This window comes from Rattus norvegicus, chromosome 17 (genome assembly GCF_036323735.1).
Source record: "Rattus norvegicus strain BN/NHsdMcwi chromosome 17, GRCr8, whole genome shotgun sequence".
Classification (NCBI taxonomy): domain Eukaryota; kingdom Metazoa; phylum Chordata; class Mammalia; order Rodentia; family Muridae; genus Rattus; species Rattus norvegicus.
Window position 1 is genome coordinate 12,773,802 of NC_086035.1, and position 14,705 is coordinate 12,788,506.

The following is a 14,705-nucleotide window of genomic DNA, read 5'->3' on the forward strand; positions in this document are numbered from 1 at the left end:
ATAATCACAGCACTGGGGAGACAGAGACAGGTGATTCCTGTGGTTCTCTGACCGGTTTCCATAGCCTCATTGGTAAGCTCCAGACTCCAGTGAGAGACCCTGCTTCAAAAAGCAGAGTGGATGGGTTCTGTATATTTTTCATTTCTAAGTGCATTTGTATCTGCACAAATGCATATTCACAACCCATGCATACTTGTGAACACATATAAACATATACACTCATACCAACAAACACATACATGTACGCATACTCACACACACATCACAGATCTGGCATTCATAAGTGATGCATTTCTGTATTAAAGAATAACTAGGTAAACTGCCAGAGGTCACAAATGAACTCACCAGTGTTGCTGGCTGTCATATCTCTGTGTAAAGTCAGTTTTAGCTCATATATAAGATCAAGAAACAGAAAACACTACGTGATGCCTTCAAACTACTAAGAGTATCAAAAGCACTTAGTATTTCCATACAAAATACCTGAGAATGCATGTAAGGGAAGTTGACTAAGGCCTGACACAGGAAGCTAAACAAGTCTGCAGAGAGAAATCTGGAAGACAGTGAAGAATGAGGTCCAGGAGGGAATGGGCTGAGTTTACAAATGGAAAGACTCAATGGTAGAAAAAGACATTGTTTCATCTCACAATGGGCTTGGTAGGACCCAGTTCTCAACTCCCTAAATTCTGCAGTTGAAATTGTATATAAATTCATGTTAATGGACCATATTAATTTATATTAATCAAGAAATTAAAACTAACAATAAACTAAGGCAGGTCGTGAAAGGTTATATCCAAATGCCTAAGAAGCAATAGCTTAGATTTTTCAAAAGATTTATATTTAATGATGTATCTAGGTATGTGTCTGTATGTGTATATGTGCCTGTCGAGTGCAGGTACACTCAGAGTCCAGAAGAGGGCAGCAAAACTCTTGGAGCTGGAGTTCCATGCAGCTGTGAACCATCTAATATGAGGGCTGGAAACTGAATTCCCATCCTCTGGAAGAGCAATGTGTCCCATTAACCCCGGCTGTGATTCAAACTAAGCATCATGACCTCTATGTGTATGCACAGAAAGTGAGGAACCAGAAACAAAGATTTCACACACATCTAAAGACCCAATAAATGCCTACCCCAAGGTGAGTCACAGATAGTTGTGCTCTGGAGGTATAATAGGTTTTTATTTTCTAGTGAATTTACCTATTCCTATGTAGTTATACTACATGCTAAAACAAGCATGTTCTTACTCTCGCCCCAGTCAGCATACTCAAAGGATGCTTTTACTATAAACGAGTCAGAAACGAAGGCTGTAAGATGCCTCGGTTGGTAAAAGGACTTGCTGCCAAACTTGATGACCTGAGTTTAATCCCCTGAACCTGTGTGAGGAGAGAACCAACTGACAGGTCCTCTGATCACATGAGTGCTGCAACACGTGTGTGTGTGTGTGTGTGTGTGTGTGTGTGTGTGTGTGTGTACGTGTGTGCGCACGCGTGCACGCACGCACGCACGCAACAGAAAATAAATGAAGAATTATTGTATCAGAAATGAATAAGTGTAAAAGTCCTCAGCCATGTACTTGAACGTCAATGTCTGGGATTAAATGAACATTCTAGGTGCGTCCCGAGAAGTTTCCCAGAATGCACTGCTGCATGGATGGCAGCGGCGTAAGTGAAGCAATGGCGCTTACTTTTTCATTTGGTAGTATCCCTTTTTCACAGTCCCGAAGTTGCCAGAGCCCAGTTCATTGTCCTCCAGGGTCAGCAGTTTCCTGTCCAGGTAGACCTCTTTGGGCCGGATCTCTTCAGGGTCAGCGTAAGGACTCTCATATACCTCAGTGTCCATGGGCAGGGCTTCTCTCTGAAGGCCTGCAACGTAGTCAGGGGACAGATGACTCCAGTCTGGACTCCTGGGAAATTGTACCCCTTGCCACCCTGCCCTTCACTCCTTTGGTCTTACGGGACAGTTGGGTGCAGCAGAGAAGCAAAGCAAGGGAAGAGAGGAGACGGACCTTCTACACCAGTAGTAATGGTGGATAAAACCTCCCTGAGGCTTTAAGCCAGGTGGGACAGTCTCCTATTGAGAGGTGGCACCAGCGACAAGATGCTTCTTGTTGGCTTTTCATAACGGAACCAACAGAGCTCAAGAGAAACGATGCGTGTGCTTCCCAAGGCTTTGAAAAGCCAACGTGCTTAATCTCCGAGCTGCTGAGGATTGGGTCCCACCGCTCTGAGGCTCACGTGAGCCATGAACTCAACATGTTGCCAGCAATGATGCTGACGGTGTGTGGAACACCATGCCCGGCTTATGCAGAGCTGAGGATGAAACCCGGGGCTCTGTGCATCCTAGACGAACGCTCTACTCGAGTCACACCCTCAGCCACAAGGTATGAATCAAACGAGAGGTAGCTGACTCTTGTGGCTTTAAGCCTTTGGTTGGAAGCCGTCGACAGCAATAAACAAACCTCAAGCTTGCCGATTATAAAACAACACGCGGATTCTCATGAACCCAAGAGAGGCACCAAGAAGACCCATGTCTGGGGATGAGTCGCCTATGTCCTCCTAACTGTGTTCCCTGTGGCCTCCCAGTCATCTTAGCTCCCTGAACAAATCTAGAAGAACCTGTGAGTTAACCTACTGTCCAAACCACCCAGATGCTACTGTCTTTGGCAACACGTTTGCCCAAGAAAGGCAACCAGGGTCCTGGGAATGTGACAGACCCACGGCATGGTGCTGCCAATGCCAACAACTTGTTGGGGGTCTTTGTCTGCTTGCTTGACCACTTGTTTTCATTATAAAAGACCATTTCCACTGGACAGACCTGCTGGTTTTATGGATAGGTGATGTCCTCTGCCTGTGGCCGGACATCACCGCTGTTTACTGTGGGCCATCGCTGAAAGGCAAATTTGGAATGGCGCCAGGAATTTGAGCCCTGACTCCACACACTAGCAAGCGGCTACCCACCCTGTTCAAATGTTTATCAAGGAAAAGTGCATGTCTCACCTCTGTCTGGGCCCCAGGCCCCTCCCGTTGGCTCATAGGGATTGAAGGACACGGTGCTCTCCGGACGGCTCCCTTGGGGTGGGGGAGGCTGAAGCACACAGATGGTAAGATGTTATTTTCTGCCCCGGTGCCACCGTTTTCAAATGCACAGGTAACTTATGCCCGGGGAGACAGAGGATTAGGAAGAGGTCAGAAAGGTTCGTCTCATTCTTAAGGCAACTGTTTGGACGTGAGAAGGCTAGACGGGCTCATGGCTTACAACTCCTACCTCGGAGGTGGCCTCAGAGAGGGAGGGAGAGCACCTGTTCTGTCCATCCCAGGAGAATTTCCCTCCAGTTTTGTGCCCTTCACAGCTCCCAGAGGACGGCAGGACCTCGCACGCCCGCTCCCCGTGGGTTCATTTCTGCTTTCGTCTAATGTCATGTGGAAGTTATTTAAGGAGTAAAGTCAAACCATGTCCACCTGTTTTGCCTTCCATATGGATTTAGATGCAAGGCATTGCTACCACAGCGTAGCCCAGGCCAACTGTCAAGTCCCAAAGAGGAAATCTGCACCTTGCCCCACTCCCACCCCATGCACTGCGACCATTACCGTGATAGGGACCATGATAATGGCAGCAGGCACATGCTCTGTCAAAGTGACATTCTCTTTGCCTTCCTGAAGGAAGAGAACTCTTCCGTTTTATTCCTGTGGCTGGTCACTAAGGCACAGTGGACCCCGGCATGCAGAAGTCTCACTCAGTCGATCAACATCGATTTGTTTCATGAAGTAGGCAGAAGGGGGCAATCTCCTTAGAGTCCTAAGGATTTTCTATTTGAAACATATTTTTTTCCTCTCTTTTTCTGACCCATTGTTACAAATTAAAGCAAAGTGGTTGTGGTCGAACCTGTCTCACAGGCAAACAGCCGTCCACTGTCTAGCTCTGACTGGCCTCTCCTCCCATTATGGTCTTACCTCATCAGCATCCACATGTTGCCATGAAGAAATGAGGTAACGCCAGATTTGAGGGGAAGGGTAAAGAAACAGAGACATCCAGCTAACATCGCACAGCCGCTGCCTTGAAGCACACATCCAAGTCCCACCCACCTCACTCATTGATGAGACAATCCCACCCATCGACGCTTAACAGCGGGGTCTCACTCTGTCCTTACAACGTGAGAGCCTCATGGTGTTTACCATGAGTGAGAGGCTGGCAACACCCATGGAAAAGGCCTCTTTCAGTGAAACCAAAGGACATCCAGTCTCAGATGTCACAGGATCCATATTCTCATGATCTCTCTCAACACTCCCACAGGACCGTGTGACAGAACTAACCATGGCAATAGAGCAGGGGTTATGCGGACTTAGGCATTAAGTCAAAGCTCAGTAGCTGTGCCCCGTTGGTAATGGATGCTAAAGAGAAACACACGACACAAGCACGTGAAAGGAAGGAGGATGGACGCATAGGTGGGTGAATGGGTGTGTGTATGTACAGACATATCCGCAGATGTATGTATGCATGTGGATGGATATGTGGGTGGACAGATATATGGATGGCTGAGTGGATAGATAGATAAATAGATGGATGGTTGAATCAATGAGTTGGTAGATGGACAGATGGATGCGTGGGTGAATAGATGGGTGGATGGTTGAACAGACTGATTTGAAAGCAACCTTTCAGAAGACAGAGATGTGAAATGTAAACTTACATGGTTTAAAATGAATTCTCTCTTTTGTCTTTGCACCCAGGAAGGGAACTAAGTACAGGTAATCTCTCGTGACCCTCTTAGACATTTACACATGACTTCCATTGTGCTGGGTGCCCTGCCTGAGAAGAACTCCCCTAGTTTATACTTGATAATTCCTACCATACATACCATCCCGCTTTGCTCGCTCTGTAAACAAACGCCAGCTGCTGTCCTTAAATGTCTTTTCAGGTTACAGCGACTACCAGGTTAAGTCTTTTGATTTTTCTCTGTACACAAGAAAGTTCTGAGATTCCCAAGGCAATCTCTGACCCATCATGGAGTTAAAGGATACCCCAGGATAAGGAGGACAGGCATAGACCTTCCTGTGGATATAAGAGCTCCTGCCTTCTGCCACTCAGTGCCCCAATTGGGGGCTTCATGTGGGCTCTCTGGAATGTTCTCCAGAGCAAGGGAACTCTAAAAGGTTTGTTACAATAAACCAACACTCACAATTTCCTAACAGAAATCTCCTGGAATATTTCTAAAGCAGAGTTGAGGGTCTTAGGAAATCAGTTTAAAAAAAAAAAAAAAAGATTGGGCATCTCCTTTGTAAACCAGGATTCTTCTTTAAGTGGATGTGGCTTGGGGCTTCACTTCCATGCTGCCCATCTGAAAGCAGCCTATGAGATCGAGCATTCGAGATCCAGACAGAGCCCCTGAGATCCAAGAGATACATAACCTTTCTCATCTGGATGCCTCAGTTCTAGGACCCGCCACCTCTTGCCTCCTGCAAGGTAGGATGGGCCACTGTCAAGGGGTCAGTGTTAAAACGGAGGGAAATGTAACCCGTAGTGAGAAGCATTGCTGGTAGACAGTGCTAGCATGTGTGATCAATCTCTCCACTTTGTACTTGGTGGTCTGCCCCTTCCCTGGCATCGTCTTTTCTGCACTGAGAAAGAGCTGACAGTATCGCCCTTACCTTTCTACCTATGCATAACTCCTAGTCACCTCTAGATGGCGCCAGGTACCCAACCTTGGGTAGATCATTTTCAAGTTCCAACTACTCTGTCCCAATGCACTAAAAGTGGGGATTAACTAGACATGCTTGTGTGTGTGTGCGTGGGTGCGCGCGAGCGCGCGATATAATTAGTTTTTTATCTCACAGCAAAGATCTAAGGCCTGGCCCCTTCTGATTACACTTTCCCAAAATCCCAGCCGTCAAAGTTTACATTGAACAAAACATGAAATCAGGCTTTACCAAGAAATCCCAGGGCTGTGTCTTTTCCATTTAATGGTCTTAGGGAGGGCGTGTGTAGCTGGGAAGCCTCCTTCAGTCTACACAGCCATGGTTATAGACACAGTTATAGCCATGGTTATAGCAGCCAACACGGTGGAGATGCTAGGATTCACAGCCTCAGGGATTTTAAATGACGGCTGCAAGTACTCTTAGGCCTTACCTAACTGTAATGACATTCTAAGGACACGAAGCACATTACTATTTTCTAAAGTTAAAGTTCACCTGCCTTGAGGCTGGAGAGAAAGCTTAGTGGTTAAGGTCACGCATTCACTTTGCTCCTTACAGAGAAGCCAAGTTCGGTTCTCAGTACCCACGACGGGGCTGCTCGCGGCCAGGTGCAATTCTGGCTCCAGAAAATCCCATGCTCTTTCTTGGCCTCTGAGATACCTCTCTGCCCACACGCAGTACACTGGCACAGACCTGCGCATGCACATATGAATAGCAATCTACTAAGAATGTACTCAGTGGGGGCTGGAGAGATGGCTCGGCAGTCAAGAGCACTGACTGCTCTTCCAGGCGACCTGGGTTCAATTCCGAGCACCCACATGGCAGCTCACAGCTGTCTACAACTCCAAGACCTGATGCCCTCACACTGGCACACAGGCAGGCAAAACAGCAATGCACATAAAATAAAAAGAAATACATCAGTTCACAAAAAATGTTCTTGACTTTCTATCTTTCTCCTCCTGGTGCTAGGGACCAAAATCCAGGGCCTTGTGGTTGTTAGAAAAATACTCTGTGTCTGAGCTAAATCCTTGACCTGGTTTCACTTTTTTTTTTCCTAATGAAAATTTCTAATTGATAATCTTAAAATCAAAGCACACTTTTCATTAGCTCTCTAAAGGCTAGAGTTAATTTAAGTGCCTGTTGACTGGGTTTTGTTGGGGTTGACTGTTCTAAGTGCTCACGGTGTGTGTGTGCATCTGTGTGTGTGCACACACGTGTGTGCAAGAATGTGTGCTCACTTATGTGTACATTCAGGGGCCAGAGGCTGACATCAGATACCTTTTTCAGTATCTTCTCCACCTTATTGTTTGAGGCAAGGCCTCTCATGGAACCTGGAGCTTGCCTATTTGACTAACAGGCTGGCTGGTCCTCAGCACCATGACAGCACCAAGTGCCACTGTGCCTGGCTTCTTACATGGGTGCTTGAGGGGCTGGCTAGCACTTTACTGACTGGGCTACCTCTCCCAGCTGCAGCACTGACTTTTGCTATGGCAACTGGCTCTCCTGGGTGGTGATTACCGAATCCCACAGAAGACTCAGAATGAGGTACGGCCGCTGCTGAGAAGGGGCTCTGCTGATGGGATTACAGACCCTAGTCAGCTGACTTACTTCATGAGGATGATCCCCCATGGGCCTGACTCAGTCAGTTGAAGGTCCTTAAATGCAAGTTTAGACTTTCTAAGGAAAGGGGGAAGGGGGAAAGGGAAGCTGACCCATACCCTGCGGCACCCTTAGCAACACCACTGGATCCCGTCCACTTGACAATCTCCCCCCATGGACACTGGACCCGCTTAGCTAGTCTGTGTGACTCTGTGAGGTAATAAACCTGTGTGTAGCTATGTGCAGGTGATACATTTGCCATGTGTAAGCAGCAATACATGCACACACAAATATATCATGCGGATGTATGTGTGCATATACAATGCATATTCAGTGTATATGCAGTTCAAATATCATATCCAACTATGTGCACACGGGCACAGATACTTCTGTGTACACGTATGTATATGAGTGTGTCATGCATGTTTATGTGTGCTCAGGACATTCACCATCTCTGGTTGATATGTCTCTGGTGAACCCAAGAGATAAAGTGAGATGCCGGGGTGAAAGTGACCGTGTAGAGCTGGGGGCTGTGAGTTAGCAACAGGCCTTGGGCTAGGAGAAGTGGAATGATAGTGTCGTCGGAAGCTTGTGACGAGTCAGTTGAGGAGGGGGAGACACAAGGCTCGCTGTGCCCCCCAGTGTTCTGTGAGGACTGTTAGGTGTGGTGTCACATTCAGGACTATGGAGTCTGTGAGCGTAAACTGCAAACCCCAGTGCTGTGGCTGCTGGCCTGAGTGGACACCTCTGAGAAGCTCCCTTCACCACTCATGGGTAAGTACCTTAGCCTGTGAGGCACCGTGCTGCCTGGCTCCCACTGGGCTTGCTGGACATGAACTACCCCAGCCACACGGGGCCCTCGGCAAGGAGAGTGTGTCAGGCTCTGAGCAGGGCTCGGGCAGCTGCAGAACATTCTCCAGCATTCCCCATCTCTGACTACACAGAGCACACACAATATGGCCTCCTCCTTCTTCAAGCATCGTGTTCCTCTCTCTTCTGTGCTCTGGCCAACAGGGTTAGGACCCTCTAGTGAGTGGGAACAACTACTGAGTAAAATTCACGGGCATTTATGCTTTTGTTTCTAATAAATACCTTAATACCCAACTCTGTGTGCACTGGCTTAATCATATGCCTGCATGCTTAGAAAAACATTAATAGGGTTGGGGATTTAGCTCAGTGGTAGAGCGCTTGCCTAGGAAGCGCAAGGCCCTGGGTTCGGTCCTCAGCTCCGAAACAAAAAGAACCAAAAAAAAAAAAAAAAGAAAAAAAGAAAAACATTAATATAAAGTCGAAACAACTGTTAATAAAGTTAGTCTTTACCTAAAGAAGATAAAGAGCAATCTATACATATTATATACACATATATGTATATAATACACAACATATATGTGTGTATATATACACAAATCTATACATATACATACATGTACACATACAGGGGCATGTGTGTGTGTGCACGCTTGTATATGTAATTCACTATAAACAAGACAAGACATAGGTCAGGATAGGATGCCTTGTAATTGGAACTTGGGAGGTGGAAGTAGGCTCAAAGGCAAACTTGGCTACAGAGTAAATTCCTGTCTTGCCAACCAAAAGTAAAAACAAACAAGAACCAGAGGCGGGCACACAGCTGAGTGGTAAAGCACTTGAGTTTGATTCCTAAACCCTGGGGGAAAAAAGAAATCTGTGCCAAAGTCAAGGCACACACACGGGGATCAGAGGGCAACTCCTGAGACCTCGGTTTCCTCCACTGTGAAGGACTTTATGCAGCAGAAACCCTAATGCTGCAGCACGTGACTCTGTGCAAAGACTGACGTGAGAGCCAGCAGGTCTGTGCTCACTGAGGTGAATGAGGTACATGTTGGTAGAAAGCAGGACAACGTGGGGAGGCTGGGCAGGAGCAGCGATGGAGAAGCCACAACCGGAGCAGGCATGCGCTGTGCAGGGGCAGCGAGGATGGAGAAGCCACAACCGGAGCAGGCATGCGCTGTGCAGGGGCAGCGAGGCTCAGTGGGTGTGGTCAAAACTGCGCAGGCGGGAGGCGTGGGAGGCAGAGCTACAAGGTAGCCAGCCAAGCACTGCAGGAGGGTCTATCCTACCACTTAGTCAGGGACAGCAAGCAGGGGACTTTAGCACCTTTTTGTGGCCAGGCTTTGGGAAGGAGTAGGATTTGATTCTTGAGATTATTCCACCTGGTGACCAAGTCTAGAAACCGCAACAGCAGAGAGGAACAGAGAGAGCAATTTAGTTTCAGAAAAAAACCCATGCAAGACAGTCTTCGTCGTGACCTGCTACCCGGCCTTGATTCTGCAAATGCACCACCTGCTCCCCTTCACCTGCCCCAGGGAGATTTCCTGCATGCAAGTCCGGATCATTTGAGTTGCTTCCAGAGGAGTTTATCATTCTGGCACAGAGGTCTAGAATATTCGATAAATATTTTCCACGGAAGGCTACAAAAACCGAAGCTGAGACATGAAGCAGCCATGTTTTTCTGTGGAAATCCTGTGTCTCAGGGTTCACAAGAGACTCAAGTCACTGGACTGCTGAGCCGTGTCACTGTTCGGTGACGCTGGCTGCAACATGATATTGTCATCTACGGAATCCTGGGACATATGTGGCCCTCAGGCCACAAGTTGGCCACAGATCTGTCTCAAGAGCACAGAATGATAAACACCGGGTGAGATCCGCTGCACGGGGGTGGGGGGTGGGGGGGCGCTGTGTTTCAGAGGACCCTCAAGCCCACAAGCGTGTTAGCCAATTCAAGGCCTCTCATTTGCTAAGAACCGCTAACCCCGGAATGAACAGTTTCGGTAGCAAGTGGCCGACAGCCCCCATTGGAGACAGAACGTGAGTCTGGCCTTTGGTAGATTTTGATTTTTAGCAGCTAGCAGGAGAGAAGTCAGGAATTATTCCCTGGTGGTGGCAACGGGCTGGGTGTGCATGCCCAAGTCCCTAAGATATGAGAGGAGCAACTCTTGTAGAGTCATAACCTAAGTGCCAGCTCCGACATCCTGGATGGAGAAGGGACTTGAGGTTCTTCTCTCTTTGCGATGAAAGGGCTTACCCAACACAGGGACATCTGGGCTACGTTCTTATCTAGTAACATGGAGTGGGGTGTCCATTCTGGCCAAGACTCTTTCCTTCTCTGGAACTTTCTCTTGAAATTGTACTGAGTGCTCCCTTCCTCCTTCCCTCCCCTAATCATTAGTCAAATCAATTTAGGTCAAGACCCTCGTAATAAGGTATCAATTGGTTTGGCCAAAGGAGTTGGGTAGCCAACCTCAAGGAGATACTGTGTTCTACTGACATGCATGTTAGCAGGCCTGGATGGAACATACAAGTTCACACAGACAGCACCACAAGGCTTAACACTGGGCGATCTACTCCCCTTTTCTACACGTGATCGGTGGCTTTTCTGATCTCCTAGTGGGGTTCTGTCTCACTCCGTATACTTTTAAAGAATGAAGAGAAAACTTATTCATCCCAAGAAACCATGGAAACACGTCTAGCTTAGCAGTGGTCACGGGCTGATGGTTTCCTAGACTCACTAGGTTCCCAGGTCTCCAGGGATGTGCTCAGAGTACGTGTCCTGTGCTGACTAAAACCAGACCTTCCCATGTGTCCAGACACAGCTGCCTTCCCAGCAGAGACACCTATGATAATACTTACCACAGGATGGGCATTTGAACTTCCTGGGTGGCCTGTAAGAAGAATACGCCAGTTCAGTTACTGCTGTGCGTGTACACACTGCCTACTTCTCAGGTCAATCTGTATGACTGGAGCACACTGGGGAGACTAAACCTCCTGCCTCTGTACTTTTCTCTTGTACTGGATTCTTCACACGTTCGATTAAATAAGCTTTTCTCTTAGAGACAGGGTCTGACGGTGGCCTTGAACAGATTCCCTACTCTGCCTTTGTAATGCTGGGATTGAACACATGTGCCACCATGCTGACAACACATGCAAGTAAAATCTACTAGGAGGTTGTTGTTGTTGTTGGAGTGATGGGTTATCTTTCAGCCAATGATCCCAAGAATCAGAGTGACATCAATTTTTGTAAAATCAAAGCCTCACCACGTGAGAGTTTGGAATAGGCAAATCTGACACCAGGTTGACAGTGAGCGCCTCCCCCAAACCAGAGCCTCTTCTGTGCCAGTCACTCACCCATCTGCACGCCAATCTTTTGACATGGTACCGTGAGGACTCTTAATAGCCCATCTGGCTTGTAAGAGTAATGTTCCACTAGCTGGAAGAGAAGCCAGGAAGAAAATGGTTAAGAGAGGGGGGGATGCAGAGGGGGAGGGAGAGAGTGGGATAAAGCCCTCACATGTTTTAAAACCATCTAAAAGCCAGGTAGTCTCCTCCACAGGGTACTGGGGGATGGGCAGGAGAGGTCCTTGGGTAGAGTCAATGAACTTTTTAGCCTTGAAGCCGCTGGTCACATCCATATCAAGAGTGGAGAGTGAACGAATGCATGCATGCTTACTGCTTTAGCAAATACTCTCTGCTCTTATACAGACCAGAACTCAAGCCTAGGGAATGGTGCCGCCCACCAATGGCCTGAGTCTTCCCACATCAATTAATGTAATCAAAACAATCCCCATGGATATGCTCACTCTCTAATCTACACAATCCTTCATTGAGACTCTCAGGTGATTTAGATGGTGTCCAATTAACAATTAAAACTAACCATCACGCAGCCAAATAATGACACATTAGGAGCTTGGGGTCTCCATGCCGTCTCCGCCACCTAGTCCTTTATGGACTTAAGTTTTTGTTCATTTGCTGAGATAGGATTTTTCTATGTAGCCCAGGCTGGCCTTGAATTTCCTACTTTTGATCCTTCTGCCTCCACAGTTAATATGGCTGTGATGCCAAATTAAGGAACTGAACTGTGCCAGGTAGCAAGTGTGGGGAGCTGGGTGAATAATGTTGGGGTGCCTGAGTTGCCTCTAGGTTGACTGACAGCTAGGTTGAGAATGAACGCAGTGTTCCTTGGACAGGCAGTTGTCGGGAGCCCAGGAAGAGTAGACTTACTTTTTTTTTTTTTTTTTTTGGTTCTTTTTTTCGGAGCTGGGGACCGAACCTGGGGCCTTGCGCTTCCTAGGTAAGCGCTCTACCACTGAGCTAAATCCCCAGCCCCGAGTAGACTTACTTTTTAAGCTGTTTTAAATTCCTGCAGTGGCGGTGGCTTGGCAATGAGGGAGCTTGGCTATGAGGGTGAGCCCCGTATTGGTTATCCACCATGATGTCACCTGAAATTCTGTGTCTATCCTGGTATTTCAGAGCTCCAGGCCCAGCTGGGTCACAGCCCCTAGGTTCTTTTTTTGGTCATTTACAGTGTGTGTGTGTGTGTGTGTGTGTGTGTGTGTGTGTGTGTGTGTGCTCGTGCACACGTGCTCACACGCATGCATGCACATATTCACATTTCCCCGATTCCTGATGGCAGAGCCTTCTGTTAAACTCTTAGCGCTGCCCTAAGAGACATTATCTTGAGGCACTAGGAACTTACTGGCTCTAACCAGACAACAGAAACCTCTGTGGCTTCATGTGACTTGATAATGGTCAGTGTGAACATGTCTCAAACAAGTCTTCCAGAAACCGGAGAGTGGGTTTTGATGGAGGGGTATGGGACAGAGTTTTGGAACTAGCACGCCCAGTGGGACTGTGTTGTGCCTTCCATGGGGGAGAGAGAGAGGGAGAGAGAGAGAGAGAGAGAGAGAGAGAGAGAGACCAGAGAAAGAGAGAGAGAGACCAGAGAAAGAGAGAGAGAGAGAGAGACCAGAGAAAGAGAGAGGACAGAGGGACAGAGACATACCTGCCAGAGGGTGTCAAACTTCTTCCCCTCGGGGATGGAAAGCTTCCCGGTCTTGTCCCTGTCGATGCGATAGTGTAATACCTTCCCTTCGTGCAGCAGGCACAGTGCAAAGGAGCCGTTGTTGTCTCTGGCCCTGATCCTGGGAGAGAGAGCACACCACATTACGCCCACTGTGACCTTTTGACCTAGGAAGCAGTACCTCCACCACAGCTGGTAGCCCTAGAGGGCAGCAGGTGCTCACCAGGTGCTGCCCAGGTGGTGGTGCAGGCAGCACCCAGACCTTGAGATCACAGGAAGGCTCAGTACCAGAGCCGGTGATCCAGTGAAAAGGAAATGCAAGGGTTGGCGATGGACCATGGCGAAGGTCTAGTGGGGTCACAGACCATTGGCAATCAGTGAAAGAGCTTGGGTTGTGTGTAGCTCAGGGCAACAGGCACAGGCTTTGGGTATCCCTGAAAGCCCTAGACTCAGGCGTAGGGCAGATGAGGAACCTAGTGAGCTTTTAAACAGAATTTTCTGGAGCGTACATGGAAGATTATTAATGCTTCTGCTCCCATGGTCTTCTTCCCTTTTTTATTCTCCCTTCAGTGCCAGGGCCAGGTTTAAAACAGTTTGATATTAGCAGGTGGCATCCCCTGCCTGAGGCAGGAATGGTAGCCACGTGGCATGAGCCAACAGAGACAGCCCGAGGCCCAGGCACTGTTTCACTGGCATCAGGAGCTACACGTAGGACTCCAGGCCCCTATGCCGAGTGACTCTACGCACTGTGGAAATGCCACAACTGGGGACCCGGCAGACATCTAGACAATGACAAATCCCGAGTGTTGCTGACACAAAGTAACACCCTCCCGTGTTGCTGTTGGGAACATACACAGTCCTCTCACTTTGGAGAGACACCTGGGACGGTCTCCTCACACTACTCACGACACGGGGTCAACCAGTTCATTTTCAGGCGTTAGAAACAGGCGCTTGGCAAACTAAGCCCTATTCTTGTAGTGAGAATCCTGATTCTTAAAAAAAAAAAAACAAAAAAACAAAAAACCGTTATGTTAGGTAGCTACATTTTTGTTTTAATCCCAGGTGTAGGATATATGAGGCTGCTATGATTGTCTCATGTTGTAGAAGGGGCGCGGTTTTTTGCCAGCTGCAGAAAGTTTATGTCTGGAATTCTTGGGACTCTTGAGAGGGTATAAATTCTAGAGCCCCGAGTGGGCCTGTGGCGGCAGCTGCTGGTTCCTGCTGCTGCATTTGCTATTGTTGGGTCGCAGTTTTGCTGGACTGCTGGTTGCAGATGTCCTGACAACAGAGGTTGGACTTGCCCCAAGGAACCGGACACTCTTAATCAGCAGGAAGTAATCTAAAGAGAGCTATGATCCCTTCCTCCTCTGACCTTCTTTCTCTCCTATCTAGCATTGGGGGGTTGGAAGGGTAGTAGAAAGACACAAGAACCCAATAGAGCAGCCCCCAAATGTCCGCCAACAGAGAGTCCGTGCCCTTCTTCTTAGGCTGTTCACCAAGAAGCCCTTTGAACCTCCAAAGTCTGCATCTCATACTCAGCCAAATTAGTCATCTTTTAAATGCCTTTCACCTTCATATCCTCCAC

General features: G+C 48.0%; 1 protein-coding gene across 4 annotated transcripts in view; it reads right to left on the reverse strand.

Moving 5' to 3' along the window:
• The window catches only part of Syk (spleen associated tyrosine kinase), a 74,435-nt gene that overhangs the window by 17,309 nt on the left and 42,421 nt on the right, over positions 1-14,705 (reverse strand). For all 4 annotated transcript variants that reach the window (XM_039095375.2, XM_039095377.2, XM_039095376.2 and 1 more), the window contains 6 exons: positions 13,103-13,241; positions 11,449-11,530; positions 10,954-10,985; positions 9,421-9,489; positions 2,995-3,082; positions 1,683-1,860 (listed from right to left, as the gene is read on the reverse strand). In XM_039095375.2, coding sequence (XP_038951303.1) covers positions 1,683-1,860; positions 2,995-3,082; positions 9,421-9,489; positions 10,954-10,985; positions 11,449-11,530; positions 13,103-13,241 — 588 coding nt within the window. The remainder of the gene's footprint in view (positions 1-1,682; positions 1,861-2,994; positions 3,083-9,420; positions 9,490-10,953; positions 10,986-11,448; positions 11,531-13,102; positions 13,242-14,705) is intronic.